The sequence below is a fragment of the Aegilops tauschii genome, chromosome 3, assembly GCF_002575655.3.
Source record: "Aegilops tauschii subsp. strangulata cultivar AL8/78 chromosome 3, Aet v6.0, whole genome shotgun sequence".
Classification (NCBI taxonomy): domain Eukaryota; kingdom Viridiplantae; phylum Streptophyta; class Magnoliopsida; order Poales; family Poaceae; genus Aegilops; species Aegilops tauschii.
Window position 1 is genome coordinate 160,367,784 of NC_053037.3, and position 16,765 is coordinate 160,384,548.

General features: G+C 47.5%; 1 protein-coding gene and 1 long non-coding RNA gene across 7 annotated transcripts; both read left to right on the forward strand.

The window, feature by feature from the left end:
* Positions 1-1,137: 1,137 nt before the first annotated feature.
* Positions 1,138-4,050, forward strand: LOC109761309 (uncharacterized). 6 transcript variants are annotated; one of them, XR_005772429.2, is made up of 6 exons: positions 1,138-2,174; positions 2,289-2,427; positions 2,605-2,740; positions 2,844-2,936; positions 3,387-3,452; positions 3,823-4,050. It is a non-coding gene; the product is annotated as an uncharacterized lncRNA (long non-coding RNA). The 6 variants fall into 6 exon arrangements; XR_005772426.2 differs by having other exon boundaries at positions 1,138-1,536; positions 2,081-2,174; positions 2,289-2,740; XR_005772427.2 differs by having other exon boundaries at positions 2,289-2,740; positions 2,844-2,940; positions 3,391-3,452.
* Positions 4,051-12,167: 8,117 nt separating this feature from the next.
* Positions 12,168-16,439, forward strand: LOC120975671 (uncharacterized). The gene is made up of 4 exons (XM_040402342.2): positions 12,168-12,173; positions 12,741-13,668; positions 15,845-15,995; positions 16,105-16,439. The coding sequence occupies exons 1-3, from the start codon at positions 12,168-12,170 to the stop codon at positions 15,946-15,948; spliced, it is 1,038 nt and encodes a 345-aa protein (XP_040258276.1). The 3' UTR covers positions 15,949-15,995; positions 16,105-16,439.
* The last annotated feature ends 326 nt before the right edge of the window (positions 16,440-16,765 follow it).

Here is a 16,765-nt window from a genome sequence, read left to right on the forward strand (position 1 = left end):
ACCCAGAGAATATCTCTCCGAATTGGAAGGGCAAACCCCATCTTGGTCAACCATGTCTCACGGCATGTCTCACTACTCACCGGGAAGATACCCAGTTACGGGGTAGTGTTTGATATACCCTAAGTGAGTTGGTCCTCATCTCGAGAACCTGCGAGGACCTCAAGTCTAGGACTTGGAATATACGTTGTACTTTAGACTAACATACGACAATATCTCACTATGTCTCAAAGTGGGTATGTCCGACTCAGTGATCCCCATCCCTTGGTCCATACGACCGGGTTAGCATCTCTATGCCCATGACTTGTGAAACATAGTCATCAACCGAATCATATACTAGCCAAAGGATATGTGTATGCATATCCTGATATGGGGTTGCCCGATCTTCATGGAGGATCTGCATGACGAACGAATCAACGCCACCTGAAAGGGCGAAGGAAACCTCGATCCTAGTCAACAACGTTGTCGGGTAAAGGATAACTAGCGCAACCTGACGAGACCAATGCAAGCTACTGCATATGCAACAACCAACAAAAAGTATTCCCCCAACGACACTCTTATTTTCCAACCCACACAACCACGCACGAAGTTGGAAGCATGAACTGGTCGCCACCTCTATGGCTACTATTGTAAAATCACAAAGTGAGTTTACCCTCTCACAAGGCAAGATTACAAGAGCTAAGTAGGAAGTGAACACTCAACCAAGATTCACTTATCTATGTCATTGTCTGCGTCTGTGTTATGTTGGTACATCATGGTGTTCATAGACACATCTAGAAGATGGTCTTACGTGTGTATATCCACACATAACCATGCGTTTACTGAATTAAGTGCTCAAATTGACAAATTTAGAGCAACTTATCCTAATGTGGGATAATTCCATTGAAATTGAAATGTCGTTGAAGTTGATTCACAAGCATTCAATGGTTATATTCAGTATATCATACATAACCAGAATGGTTTGGCTTGATCTCTTTTGAAAGAGAGTCAATATTGCATAGCCAATGTTGCAGAATTATGATTTACACTACAACAAAAACCCACATATACCAACACATATCAACCAACGAAATGATAATATGTGTTGTTTGTTTTAACCTCCCACCTCCCCAACTTATTCCACCCTCCCCTGCTTAGCGCTAACCTCTTCTCCCTAGAAAAAATCTAACCTCGCCATACGGCGTACCCGAGCTCACCCAATTCTTCCGATCCGTCATCTCCCCTCCCCCTCGATTCCCATCTCACCCGAGCTCCATGACCACGATGCTGACCGCCACCACTTATTTCTGCTAACTCAGGCGCTCTCCCACGGCGTCGCTCACCAGCCAGGCTGCTCCTTAGTCCTCTCCTCTGATTCTCCACCGCCGCGACTCCCTCCTCACCGCTGCACATGACCCAGCAGCAACCCTAGCCGCCACGGGCCGCCCGTGCGAATCCCGTGTAGGCCCTCTACCCCACGTCTATGTATGCGCCGGTGCCAACTCGGGCCCGACGATGCTGCTCCGCCTTGGCTACCTCGCCTCCGACACCGACGATTTAGTAAGGCACTTGTCTCGTCTGCTGGTACCCCTCTGATTCTTTGTGGTGGCATAGCATCATTCCATGGTCGATTCTCTGCCGGAAATTGCAAATGTGATCTACGCTACTTAGTGTTAGCCATCGTGGTGTCGTACATCACGGCTAGATAACACCCCATCACGGTCAGTTACCTTACTGGATGCTCCCAAATTCACTTAACCATTCTAGGTATTTTAGTTTCGTCCTTGCATCTTTCAGGGTGCACTGCTATATAGTTCTGCACATGCAAGCCAGTTGTTTCTAGTTTGGTTGATCTATTTGGATATATGGTTGAGTCCATATGTGTTAATTCTGAAAGAGTGCTTGCGTCCTTTTTTTAATGTCAATAGTTCGTTCTTGTTGCTATGTCTGTGGATGAATCCTTACCGATTTCATTGTCACATGTTGTGTAATACTATAAGAATAAGTCTCACATGCGTCCATCTATCCTAATATTCCACTTTATTGTATATATAATCCTTAATTTCATCTTCCCTTACAATTTCTGAAACTGACCTTGCTTCAGTCAACATGTGTCTGTTTCTTGGGTTGCATTCTCATCCTTGTAGTAGTTCGATCTGTTGTGTCGATGAACATCCACGTGAGGCTGCAGGATGGATGTGAGTTACCAAAACATTGTCTCTCTTAATCAATATATCACTGACTCAGTTTCAATTGTTGATCCACCTGTTGAGTCCAGCATTTAGTTGACCTTTTCATTGTGGTGCTTGTAGAATGGTGTCGTGGCAGCACTACACAATTAACTAACGACGGCGAGCAACATCACAGCTCTTCTCATTGTGTGCACATGTTGTGGAGCCGCCGGCCTGCTCAAGCCGCCCTCAATCAGTGCCAACCCTGTGTGAGAAAACTGTATGGTACTGATTTCTTAGGTTGTAAGGTTATGTCTTCCCCTAGGATTTAAGGTGGTGAACTATGATATACTATGACTGTAACATGGTTTGTTGTTTCTTGACTTATTTCAATAATAACTTCAGTGCTTGAGTCATAACCCTGTAAGGTTTCACCTTGCTCCAATTACTCAATCAGAACTCGTGGTTCTACATGTTGTTGGCTCTCAACTTCCTTCAATCAGCATCCGATCCTTCACAAGATCATGAAGTATTTATGTCTCACTGGTTCTTCACCGGCCATAGGAGTTGATATAAACATCAATATGCTCATGGTAATACACCCTACTTTGCATACTAAACCATATTGAGCTATTTTAAATGCAGAACATCTTTAATAAACTGAAGATGATGTCACAACCCTACTTTGGTTTATAGATTACAAAGAGATTGCCCAATCTGGAAAACAAAAGGTGGATGCCAAGGTGAACAGTCGTGTGATGCCTGCAGCGGGGATGTTGAAAAGTTTGTGTAAGTTCTTTTGGATTGCTCTCAAATATAAATTTCTTCATACGCGTGCGCTGATGTAGAAACAACAATTGTCTCAGATATCTTCTGAAAGATCATGTGTCATGATATTTGAGCAAAGAAGTGTGTAATTTCCCAATCTACATTAGTAGTGCTATTTTGATGCAATGCTACATTTGATATCTTCTAGTATTCCTTGTAGATTTTGTGTTGATCTAAATATTGTACTAAACTTATCTGTATAGTTGTATACAGAGTTGCTAAGGGACCTGTAGCATAGAGAGGCTAATATGCCATTTTGTCAAGATAATTAGACTTCTTGTACTAAAGTTTACTATAGCAATTTGTACTAAAATTTACCTTGTTTTACAAAATTATCTTGTTTCTAATTTTTGCATTATTGTACGAAAATTTGCCTTGCTACTGTTGTACTAAAATTTAACCATTGAGTAGGTAGTAAGAATTCAAGGGAGCAAAAATAATGAGAAAGGAGCACTCGGGAAAATTTGCCTTGCTACTGTACGTATTTTTGAATTATTGAAACCTTTCATCTATTTATATTTTCTGGGAACTGCGTATCTTTCTTTGAAACCAAAGGATGTGTTGCATGTTAACACATGTTTATTTTAAGGAAGTACCTCATTTCTTACATAGTATGTTTGCTTTAAGGTTTGCATTAACTCAATTGACGTATAGTAGATTTGTTTATAAGAAAACAAGGATCAAAAGGATTTGTTAGATGTAGGCTATTAATCTACTTTTCTGCATACAAAGCTACTAATGTAGTGACCTTCAAGCATTGTATGTTCCTCCTCCTTTACATTTTGCTGCTCTATTAACCTCATTTTCTCTACAGTAAGTTGCTCATCTCATTTCTTTGTTTTTGTAGATTGCCAAGATAATATGGATGATGCGTGGATCAGATGTTGATCGCAAGGATGATAATGGGCTACTCTAGATAATTAGAATGTCATTTTCAGGACAATTTTGAAACATTATAGTTGGTTGCAAGGTTGAGAGTTTGGCTACTGCTAGATAGTTTCACATCATGTAATATCTGGATCGTGTTCTTTGTAATGCAACATTGTTGATTTAATATATGTGACCTTCCTGTTTATTATTTTGTGGCTCCTATACACTATCTATATTGACCTAATAATTCTGGATGGCAATCTATAAAATATCATCAACTATTCATGCTATATGTATCGAAGCATCTAGTCATTGCCATCATCTGTTATATCATTGTGTATGGTAACCAACAGCGCATATGATGTGTTGTTAAACTCTTAACTCTATATGTCGCTACCTTACAACGCTTCTACATGTTATTTACCAACGCATGTATATACGTTGTTGTAGACCCTAGCAACGCCACCTACGACAACGCATAGCAATCCGTTGGTGTAGACGTTAGCAACGCATATATGGACATACAACAACGCATCAATGCGTTGCTAAAGGGGGGTTTCAGTTGTAGTGTTACCAACATTTTGTTGATGGTAACATGCCGTCTCACACTCCGCATATTTGGTCTAAATGAGATCAAATGATACTGCACCCCCTTGCAGTTTGTACGTGGAAATAAGTGAAGTATTTCCCATCTGCGGTAACTCGGTTGCATACCAATATCACCACCCCAGCGTATATCATGGGCCTTCACATATGGTTGGGATCTATGTGAGGAATAACTGTAGTATGATCATTAATCAATCGAATACCTCAACCCTATGAAGGGAGTTATTTGCAACCCATACGCTGATTGCTTTTGCAATAAGAACATTTTCTGGCATTAGGGGGAGATTTGTACCACAAAAAATGCCATGAAATGAAGAAGAAATGTAATAGACATTTTGTCCACATACTTAAGAATCTGAACTGCAGGTTCAGGTTATGAGAAATTTGTAGCATATTGCAAATAATCTGCCAAGTATATTTACTGATGACAAAGGTGTCACTGTTGTCAAGTACCAGAATGAGTGAAGGTACATAATAAATCACTCATCTCCCTAGATGAGAGCAAGAGGGGGAGAATTTTGGTCGCATGAGATTAGGTACTCATATATTTCAGTGGAAACAGAGGAGATTGACCCCTCGATCGGTAAATATGATTCAACCTCGGGTTGAATGACACCTGAGGGATGCGTGGCATCCAAAGTCCAACACATATGTGCACACATTTTTAGGTGTTGAGACATCAAAACACCTTGACTCTGTTGTTGTGGGAAATCAAAAGGAGTTAAGAGGCGTAATAAGAATTCCACAATGATATTGATTCATGAGAATCGTATATGAGAAAGTCTACATATATCAACATAAAATTATTTTCAAGAATTGCTAGAATCCTTTTGGGCCCTGAACCAAATCCATGGAGAGTGTTGTTGCACTTATATTTGTTCAAATTAAAGGAAGCCATTAAGGAAGAGTGGCACTCGCTCATCAAAAGAGAGGTTTTACCATTGTAAAACCTGCTAATCATAAGTATCTTCCAGAGGGAAGAGAAGTGAATTTTTGTTTGGAAACGAAAATAAATAAGGTGGTGAGAAAGCGAGGCTTGTAGCACAAGGGTTTTTCGCTGAAACCCGACATCGGTTACGATGTAGCATACCTTCTTGGTATGAATGGAATTATGTTTTGATACTGAATGTTAATGGCAGTACAGATCCATATGGTTGATGTATGTAATATCTACATACTCCCATGGGTCAATTAGTTTGGATGTATATATTGAAGTCATTGAATGACTTAATATTCTGAATCCAAAGGTAAATTGGAACATGCATGTGTGGAACTTCTGAAGTCATTCTATGACTTGAAGTAGTTGGACAATTGTGTGGTGCAACCGACTAAGTGAGTTACTCCTTGACAAGGATTACTCTCATACTAATGATTGTTGAGGTGTATTCATGAAGAAACCCTAGATTGGATTTTATATCATCTTAATTTGTGGTGTTGATGATCTTATCATCAAAGTCTATATAAGACATGAAATACACACAATCATGTTAAGACAGATATTTGGGTTAAACCAAATTATGCTAGGTTTATGACTTGAGCATATCCCCCTAAATATCAGTCTTAATATATCCAGAAGTAATGGAGAAGTTCAATATGGATATATTATATCAAAGACGCATATGGTCATATTATACCTAATATGGTATACAAATCCTTGAGACATATGGGAGACGGTGAAGTGATAGTTGGACATGAAGTTCCATATCTAAATACCACTGAAGCACTCATATAGTTTTTGGCAATTTATTGAGATTGCAATTCACCAAAAGGTATAAGGTTTGTGTAAGGAATATTCTTGGATATATCCAGGGCACAAAGGGTCTTGATCAATTACATCCGGAAAATCAAGATGGGGCCATGGTTTGATATATTGATAGTAGCTAATTATCTGATCCCACAATGCCATATCAAAGACTGGGTTTGCTGGAAGAGAATTTTGAGGGAAGTCATATTGAGTCCTTCTAGTGATCATTATATTTTATTTGAAGCATCATAAAATGTGGATGACTTCATAGAATGATTGGCCCATGTAAAATCATGTGGAGATTATCATTATCCACGAAGATAATGTCACTTGAATCGCTTATGGGTTATATTTATCCTCATGAGTTACATAAATGTAAGAGGGTAATTGCAAATAAATTATTGTGATATTCATAATATATCTACCAATGTTTATATTCCAGAACTAGGTTCATGGAATTGTTATGAGATAACCTTGAGGTTTGCAAAGTTCACGGTGAGTAAAATCCCAAGTTATAACCCGTTGGTGATCTTCAGATCACTCATATTGTACTCTTTTTCCCTTTATGAGTTTTCCATGATGGTTTCTCATATAAGGTTTTTAACGAGACAATATAAATACAAGTGCGGATATATGCAATATTGGTTTCTCCTTATATTTTTCCTGCTGGGTGTAAAGGAGTTTTTGATGGCATATATATTAATAGGTTTTTCCTCAATTTTTCCCACACGGTTTCTGGAGGAATTTTTCAGTTTGCAATACACGAATGACGAATTGATCAAGGGGGAGTGCTGAGGAATAAAACATGTGATCAATTGTATGGGAGGGATGCCTCCCAGGAGGTGTCTATTAGGAAAAAGGTGTCTCCCCAACACACCTCTTCATCATGTACTCCCTCCGTTCCTTTATATAAGGTGTATTTTTTCGGCACGATGACCAAGGCATGAAACTTAAAAGAATTGAGGACGAAAATACCCTTGACTAATTCATTGATTAGTGGGAAGTAAATTAATAAGAACGGAAAGGAAGAGATCCAGACAATCAGGACAGAGATACTTTTCTTGTTTTCCTATAAGGAGAGATACACACAATCGGGAGAGAGATACTTTCCTTTTTTCTGGAGGGCTGAGAAGGGAATTATGAGGAATTGAAAGAAAGGCATCTTACATTGTGGAATTTTATCAAAAAACAAATACACCTTAAACGTAAAAAGAAATGGAGGGAGTATAGAAGTGGGTTTCCCACATTGCAATGAAACTAGCGAATCCTTTGGAGTCTTCATTTGTCTCCTTTAGAGCATCTAAAACAGGTGCGCTATCTTAGCCGCGCATTGGAAAAAATTGCTTTTTTGCGTGCGCGGAGCCGAAACGAGTGCTCCAGCAGCCGCGCAATAATCGCGCGCGCGGTATAATGGGTTCAGCACGCGGAGGAAAACGGCATCGCACGTCGCTTATTTTGTGCGCCCCTCCCGCGCGCTGGACAGTCGAGCGTCTGTGACCAACTACCGCCAACCTCTCCAGCCACCCCGCCTTCGCCCCGCCCGCGCCGTCACTGGCGAAATTCGACAAAAGGCTGCCCCAACATCCCCCAACCCCTCCCTACACCCGCGACCCCTCCGGCGCTGCCGCCGCCGCAAACCCTAGCGCAGGGTTGAGCTTCGGCTTCGCCACCGGCAATCCTCCTCCAAGCACCGGTCTCACACGCGGCCTTTTCATGGCGCCACGGACAACCTCGCAGGGTGGCGTCGTGCCGCCACCCGTCGTGAAGCCACGGGGCCCCGTCTCCAAGCGACCGAATGCGGCGGCGACGACGGCGAGGAAGGTGTCCGAGAATAAGAACAAGGCGGATGGCTCTTCTAGGCAGCCCAAGAAGAAGCTTGTAGGGTGTCCGGTCGTGCCTCCGCCGACCGAAGCGCCGGAGAGCTCGCAATTTGTTGCGCCGGCGGCCGATGCGCACAAGGTGTTTGATGAAATGCCCGCAAGTTATGATTTCGCCCCCTTTTTTTGTTGGTGTTTTTTACATAAATGTATACATGTGGATAGCTTAGTTTTCTCCTACATATTTTCTAGTTTCAATGATGACACCTATATGTCAACTATGGGTGTTGGCTCCAACAATTCTCATTGGTCTCAAACCAATGTAGTGCATGAAGATGATCATGAGTTTGAGGTGGACGAGGATGGTGAGGATATCGTCGATGCACCGAAAGGAAGAGCGGGCAACTACACCATGGACGAAGACATCTTGCTATGCAATACATGGTTGCATGTGTCTATGGATGCAAACGTTGGAGGGGACCAAAGTAGAGATACATATTGGGTCCGGATGAAGGAGCACTTTGATATACACAACAAGAGTGGAATTGACCGCACCGATAAATCTCTTCGCTCCCAGTGGTCAACAATCAACAAAGATTGCCAAAGGTGTGGGCGACGACACTTAAGGCGGTTGACACGATAAACCCAAGTGGCACTAGTGATAGAGATAGGGTAAGTGTCATCTTTTTATGTTCCTTCCATGTTCATGCTTCTTCTTTGGTGTTTCAAGTGATAACTTGTTCTTTTGTTTGTAGCTCACTATTGGACAAAACTTATTTAAGGAGAAGAGAAGAAGACCAAGAAAGGGAAGGCCAAGAAAGGGAGACCATTTGTGTTGCCTCATTACTACAATGTGTTGAAGGATGAAGAGAAATGGAAGCCTCGTGATGACCAAGAGGAGAGCAAGAAAAGCAAGGCAACTATTGATTTGGATGATGATGAGGAGGAGGCATCATGTGATGGTGGCAAGAGAATCCCTACACCAAGCTCGGTAGCCTACTCCAAGCCAAAAAGACCAAATGGAGGCAATAAAGAAGAAGAAGAAGAAGAAGAAGAAGATTTAAAGAATGTCATGGAAGCTATTGTGAAGGCACGAAAGGAAGCAAACAAGGTGAGGATGATGGCAAGGAGCCAAGATGCGGCGGCTGAGGAGAGGAAGGTGGCATTGTAGGAGAAGAAATTGGCCATGGAGGAGGGAGCAAGATTATCGGAATAGGAGAAGTACTCATTCTTCATGGACACATCTACCCTCGATGATAGGCAAAAGGAGTACTTCAATCTTTGTCGTGATGAAGTCTTGGTCCAAAAAAGAGCCATGGCCATGGGAGGCATGGGAGCTACCATGGGAGGCTTGGGAACATCTACGGTAGGCATGGGTGGCTTCAGAGCTACCATGGGCGGCATGGGAGGCATGGGTGGCTTCGAAGCTATCATGGGAGCCATGGGAGGCATGAGTTTTGGGTCTCTCATGGGAGGCATGAGAGCACCTCTGGGTAACATGGGTGGCTTCGGAGCTACCATGGGAGGCATGAGAAGCATGATTTTTGTGTCTCTTATGGGAGGCATGGGAGCACCTGTGGGTGACATGGGTGGCTTCGGAGCTACCATGGGAGGCATGAGAAGCATGAGTTTTGTGTCTCTTATGGGAGGCATGGGAGCACCTCTGGGTGACATAGGTGGACGCATGGCTTTCGGTGTACCTCACATACCTTCGTATGATGCCATTGGAGATCTTGCGAACACCATCCAAGCTCCCGATGACGATGTGGCGCTTGAAAATGAAGAGGAGGAGGAAGAATCGTCATCGGATGAGGAGGAAGAAGAGGAGGATGATGTGACATGATTGTTGATGTGCCATTTGTTGTGTGAACTTTTATTTGTCATGAACTTGGTTGGTTGATTTTGAACTATGTCGTGCAATTAAATTATGCTATGTTGCTCCAACTCTTATTTTGCACATTTGTTTAATGTTTGAAACATCATCATATTGTCAAATGGACATGTAAAATCATATTTGCAAGCGCCGGCTGCTCGCCTGTTGGAAATTTAGCGTGCCTGCTAGAGCGCGCCATATTTTGCAGCGGCCGCTGGAGCCAGCTCCCTACTGTGCGTAAAATAAGGCTATTTCGATACTGAAAAAAATTAGCACGCCGCACGGTAATAATGGGATGGGCGAACCACGGAAATTGAACCCGCGCCTGTTGGAACTACAACAACCGCCTCACCCCCTCCCCGTTGCCACAGCTGGGCCCCACGGGTTGATACATTCTCACCCGTCTCTCTTCGAGAACAGCATAGAAGGGGTGTTCCGCTGAAGAAAAGTGTCGTGGGCTACAGTGGTACGCCTACGCGACGCCCTCACCATCTTCTCCCGCAAGCCAGCCAGCCAGCCAGCAACCCTCTCACTTTTCCCCTCCCGTCTCTCCGCCGCCACTTCCTCCATGTCCGCGCCGGCGCAGGCGACGGCGCCTGCCTCGTCGGAATGGACCACGGAGGAGGGGCAGTGGGTACTCCTCGTGTGCATGTCGCACGTGGTCTCCGACACGGTGCTCCCGACGGGCATCGATCTCTCCATCGAGCGCGAGCGCCCGCCCCTTCCGCCTTACCGTGCCCCGCCGCGTCGCCCCCGACCCCAAGGACATCTGTTGGAACCGCTCTCTCACACGGATGGATGGAGGTAGAAGGAGGAGGAGCACACAGTACACTGGAGTTTCACCCGGCTTCACAACCCCGTTACTTTTCCCAAAGCACAAAACTCCCGTACAAACAGTGGCCGTAGACTTTATAGTCTCACAGCTGCGTAGCACCCAAGTTTCCGTTGCCCACCTCCTCCACTCGCCAGAGCGTGCGAGTCATGGGCTTCGGCTGCGCTCTTGCCGCGCACTAACGCGTACGACGTGGCCGGCCATTCAACTGACCACTACACGCTGCTGCTAATGTCGCTAACAACACAGGCCTATGCAGTAGAACCCAATGTGAGCCTGGCTCACGCACCACCAGACCACACACAAACACACCACGAGCATACATATGACACTGCTACAAGTGGACACACTACACACGCACGCACACACCACGCTGCTGCGTCACGCACTTCCCGCCCGTCCCGCGCGTCACCGACGCGCCCGACGAGCCCGACGGCATCAGTGTGTCCCGCGCCCACCCGACGCGCCCGACGAGTCCGACCACACATGCCGTGGCTTATTCCAACACACACCCCCTAAGCCACGGTCTAGAGGAGTCCGTCGTCGTCGACGTTGGCACCGGCCAAGAGAGCCTACTCCGCCGCCGGTCCTTTCCGCAGCTGCGGGCACTCGTGCCGGAAGTGCCCGTGCTCCCCGCACTTGTAGCAGCGCCTGCGCCTGTTGCCGCCGCTCCCCGACGCCACGATGCGCCCGTCGTCGTCGTCCCGAGCACTGCCGTGTCGACGCTCCCGTGCTGCCCACTGCGCCGCCGTCATGAGCAGCTGCTCACCCCCGCGCTCGCCGCCGACTTGTCCACGGCGCCGAAACCGCTCGTCGAACGCACGCAGCTGCCCGAGCGCTTCGTCGAACGCCATCGTCGTCACGTCGTGGAACTGCTCGATGCCGGTGACGACGGGGAAGAGGCGATCCGGCACCGTATCCAGCAACTTCTTGACAAGTGCTGCGTCGCCCTGCGTCTCCCCGAGGTTGGCATACCTCGCCGCCATCGCCGCGAGCCTCCCGCCGTACACGTCGAGCTCCTCGCCGTCCGCCATCTTCATCCGGTCGAATTCGCCGCGCAGCGTCCCCAGCCTCGCCGCGCGGACCCGATCGGCGTCGACGAACCTCACCTTCAGGGAGTCCCATACCTCCCTGGCGGTGAGCTTTGTCGACACCTGCAGCAGCACATCCTTCGGCAACGCACCGAGGAGCAACACGCGCGCCATCTTGTCCTTCTTGGCGTTCACCGCCGCGTCGCCCGGCGCCACCGCCTCCCATACAGTGTGGACGTCGAGGATCGCCTGCGCCTTGATGGCCCAGACCGTGTAGTTGTCCGCGGTCAGCATCGCCATCGCCATCGTCGCCGATCCGCCCGTGCCGCCACCATGTGGGACGAGCGCCATGGTCGCCGGTGATCGCCCGAACCGAAGCTCTGATACCAATTGTTGGAACCGCTCTCTCACACGGATAGATGGAGGTAGAAGAAGGAGGAGCACACAGTACACTGGAGTTTCACCCGGCTTCACAGCCCCGTTTCTTTTCCCAAAGCACAAAACTCCCGTACAAACAGTGGCCGTGGACTTGTAGTCTCACAGCTGCGTAGCACCCAAATTTTCGTTGCCCACCTCCTCCACTCGCCAGAGCGTGCGAGTCATGGGCTTCGGCTGCGCTCTTGCCGTGCACTAACGCGTACGACGCGGCCGGCCATTCAACTGACCGCTACGCGCTGCCGCTAATGTCGCTAACAACACAGGCCTATGCAGTGGAACCCAGTGTGAGCCTGACTCACGCACCACCAGACCACACGCAAACACACACGAGCATACACATGACACTGCTACAAGTGGACACACTACAAACGCACGCACACACCACGCTGCTGCGTCCCGCACGTCCCGCACGTCCCGCGCGTCACCGACGCGCCCGACGAGCCTGACGACACCAGTGTGTCCCGCCCGTCCCGCACACCCGACGCGTGACGAGTGCGACCGCACATGCCGTGGCTTATTCCAACAACATCTACAACCACCCGTACGTCTCGTAGGTCGGGGATTTCGGTCGCTTCGTGCTCTACGCCACCCACGGCACGCAGGCTCAGCCGCCGCCGCCGCCGGTCTTCGTCGACGATTTCGACACCGGTCCGGAGGCGCGGCTCGACCACAAGGGCTTCCCCAGAGTGTTGTTCCTCTGCGACATCAACACCCGCTCGGCCACCCGCCTCCCGGACCCCGAGCGCCCCATCTTCCGCCCAGACCCAGGCAGGGTCGGCCTCCTCGCCACCAGTGCGACGAACTCTATCATCCTGCACCTAGAGCACTTGCTCGGCACCAACCAGGCCACCCTCCTCTGCTACATCTCCGACCACGGCCGTTGGACCGTCCAGGATCTCTACTGCCCTCCAGGCGCACCAGGCCAGCGGGAGTGGAGGGGAGGGGACGGCGTCATCAAGTACATGGATCTCATGCTTTGGGTTGATCTGGCATGCGGCATTCTCGCCCTCGACACCAGCGGCCTCCTCCTGCAACGCCGGCCCGAACTGCGGTATGGGCCGCTCCCTGATGAATGCCAGAGTCCAGGCAACAATGGTCTAGCACGAGAGCGATGCGTTGGTGTGAGCGAAGGGATGGTCCGATTCCTTGAGATCTCAAATTATGAGAGGATTAGGTTGTGGACACTTGTTGACATAGGCACAGGGGGCTGGACTCTTGATCATCAGCTTGACCTCGAGAACCTCTGGGACGAGGATGGTTTCAAGGCCATGGGCCTGCCTAATGACTGTCCCGCTGTCGCATTTATCCACCGTGAGCATGCCACCATGGCATACTTCTTTCAGGAGTCTCAACTATTCCATGTTGACATGAGCACCGGCAAGTTTATGGATGTACAGTACTTCATGATGAACAACCCGCCGGCTGATTACCACTCTTCCAGATTTGTTCGCCCTTGGAAGCTTCCGCAGTCACTCTTCTCAGGTTAATCCTCATCTCATTCCTCGGGTTAGGTGTTCACTCGTAGCTTGTACTAGTGTGTTTAGTTGTTATATATGGATAATGTACATGCTGCTTCAGGAGCATTGCTCTTATTGAAATTATGCTGCTGTCTTGCATCTGGAGATCATTTTGTGGTGCCCACATCTCATTTTATCGAGTAAATTGCATAGAAGTACCACAATTGGGGCATTGGAAGCAGATTGGTATCAAGATTGGTAATTTTTACGTGTCAGTACCAACTTTGGGGCGAGGCGTTGCAAAAGAGGCTAAAACAGCTGTTTATACGTATTGACACGGAAACTGACCGGTTGGGCCCGCCTGTCGGGTGCTGACATGGCATGTTTTTTGCAAAAAACTCCCTGGAATCTCCTCTCTCTCCCCCGAACGCTCTCCCCCTCCTCTGTCTCGATCTCTCACACACACCCGACGCCACGTCAGCAGTTGACGCCGGTGACCAAAGGCACGGCGGTGGCACGCCGGAGTTGCTCGGGATGGCCCTAACAAGCACCGCTTCGCGCGTGGTTTGCGGCTATGGCGAGCTGGCGGTGCGGCGCATCTAAAGGAGGTAGCGGGGGGTGCCGGGGTGCAGTGTAGCGGCGGCGGCGACGGGCGGAGCGGCGGCCGGAGTTCGGCCGGGTGCGGGGATGCGGCTGCAGCGCTCGAGAGAGCGAGTTGGGGTGCGGGTTGGGTTCCTGGCGAGGTCTGGAGCACGTCTACGTGCCTAGGAGCGACGAACACGGCCTCTGGCCATGGCGGCGAGGAGCTCAGGCGACGGCGCGAATCGGTCGCCGGCGGAACGGTGGCCATGGCGAGAAAAGGAGCACGGGAGCAAGGGGAGAGGAGGCAGGGGCTCACGGCGAGTCGGTTGGAGCAGACGGCGTCGAATCGTCGGCGGTTGTCGTCGGATCCCGCGGAAGAAGCCGAAGGCGAGGACGACGGCACGGGGCTCCCGGCGTCACGTGGCTTGGCGATGAGGAAGAGGGCGTCGCGGCTGAGCCGTTGGATGGTATGGAGAGGGGTAGGTTGGACGGTGGCCACGGTGATCGTCGTCAGTGGCGACGGCCGCGTTCGGGTGTGTGTGAGAGATCGAGACAGAGGAGGGGGAGAGCGTTCGGGGGAGAGAGAGGAGATTCCAGGGAGTTTTTTGCAAAAAACATGCCATGTCAGCACCCGACAGGCGGGCCCAACCGGTCAGTTTCCGTGTCAATACGTATAAACAGCTGTTTTAGCCTCTTTTGCAACGCCTCGCCCCAAAGTTGGTACTGACACGTAAAAATTACCAATCTTGGTACCAATCTGCTTCCAATGCCCCAATTGTGGTACTTCTATGCAATTTACTCCATTTTATCAGGCATACTAAACCCATTCAGTCAAGAAACTTCGCGAGCCTTAGCAATGTGATCTTATTTGTTAGTGTGATGCATTACCAGCTTACAAGATTAGGCGACTAACTGATTGAATTCCATTTGCATATGTCTGCACAAGCATGTTAAGTAGCTAAATGCATGGATTTCCCTTAGCCTCTTGTAGGTTAGCTACAGGATATTCACTTTATAACTGACATTTTTTTTTGAAAAGGGACTTTATAACTGACATAGTTGATAGTTCATGCACTAGTAAGAGATGAGGGCTTGTGGTTAATGATTATAGATCTGAAATCTCTATCTTGTTATGCTTCAGCAAGGCCTTAGAGGCTACAATTATCTTGGCTCGAGGTCACGAAATGATGCACATGTTGGGAATATTACGTCGGTTGGTTGTACGTTTTGTACGATATTGTGTGCTTTGATGGTAATAACTAGCATGTGCATAGTCTGATGATGATGCTTAACAATGGAATGGACTGATAACTAGTAAAATGCACGTAATTGCGGTGCTTAATTGTATTTTTCGCTGGGGGGTGCTTAATTGTTACATGTATGTAAGATCTTAGTTGTACCAAGTAGCGTCGGGACTAGACAGTCAATTACTCTTTCCCACGTATAACTATGTTCTGTTTGCATTTACTTCCCATTGCTCGCAAGATATGATTGATCTACAACAGATATCTCAGTTAGTTAGTGCCATCAGAATTTTCTCCTATGATTGATCTACAATATATAGATATCTCGATGGCTTGTATGTTTTGACTAATATTCTTGTCTGTCAACTTTTAAAGGGATAGTTAATTTGTCTAATGGTCCAATCCGGAGAGCAAAAGACAAAGCACCACCTGGGGGTTACCCACTGGAGGGACTTACCGGGCAGGCATTCATAGGATGAATTGGAGGAACATGAAGCAGCAAGTGTTATGGCTAACTGTCTCCTAGGTGAGATCGATTTCTCATATTGATCTGTTACGATTTGTTGCTCTAGCTTCCAACCTCACGCAACTTTAGTGTACTAATTTTTGTTATGCTCAAATTTCCTTTGATCCAGGTGGATTTAGTACTTAATACAGGTTGCGGAGTGGTCTCAGCGGATGATATGGTCTGTTCTGGTGGCATGCGTGTTCTGGCAATCGTGGAGTTCTGCGCACAAAAGCAAACTAGGTTAACATGTCGTTTTTTTGTCCTGTCAGACACAGACAGTGATAGCATGTTGGAACAGTATCGTCGCTTTAGTTTTCTATTCCTCCTGGCATGGAACGCTGATACTCAGAGTAGTTTTGTCTTGGTTGATAGTGATGCTTCCAGACTTTTAAGTGATCACTTGAATCTGCTGGGGTGATATGAATCTCTTTGGTGAATTATTGCTTCTTCATTTCCCCTGCATTGTAGTTTGATCGTCGGGTTGAGCCCCGGCCGGCTGCTACTTGTTTCTCTTGATTTTATCTGCTATCAGAGGACAACAGAGAGAGCTTTGTTGCTTGGCATCGAGCTTTATTGCCCGAGGAAGGGAATGCAAAATAGGCATGCAGGTTGTCCACGGAGCCGGAAATTAGTTCATTCACTGTTACTTTAATAATCGTGATGTTTCAAGAATCCTCGTGCGCACGTTGCAGATGCGTCCGCCTGCATCTCTAATGCAGAATCATCTTACACAACTTGACGTGAGCGGCTGAATCGGCTGTTTTGTTGGGAAGTGAAGCTCTCATTTT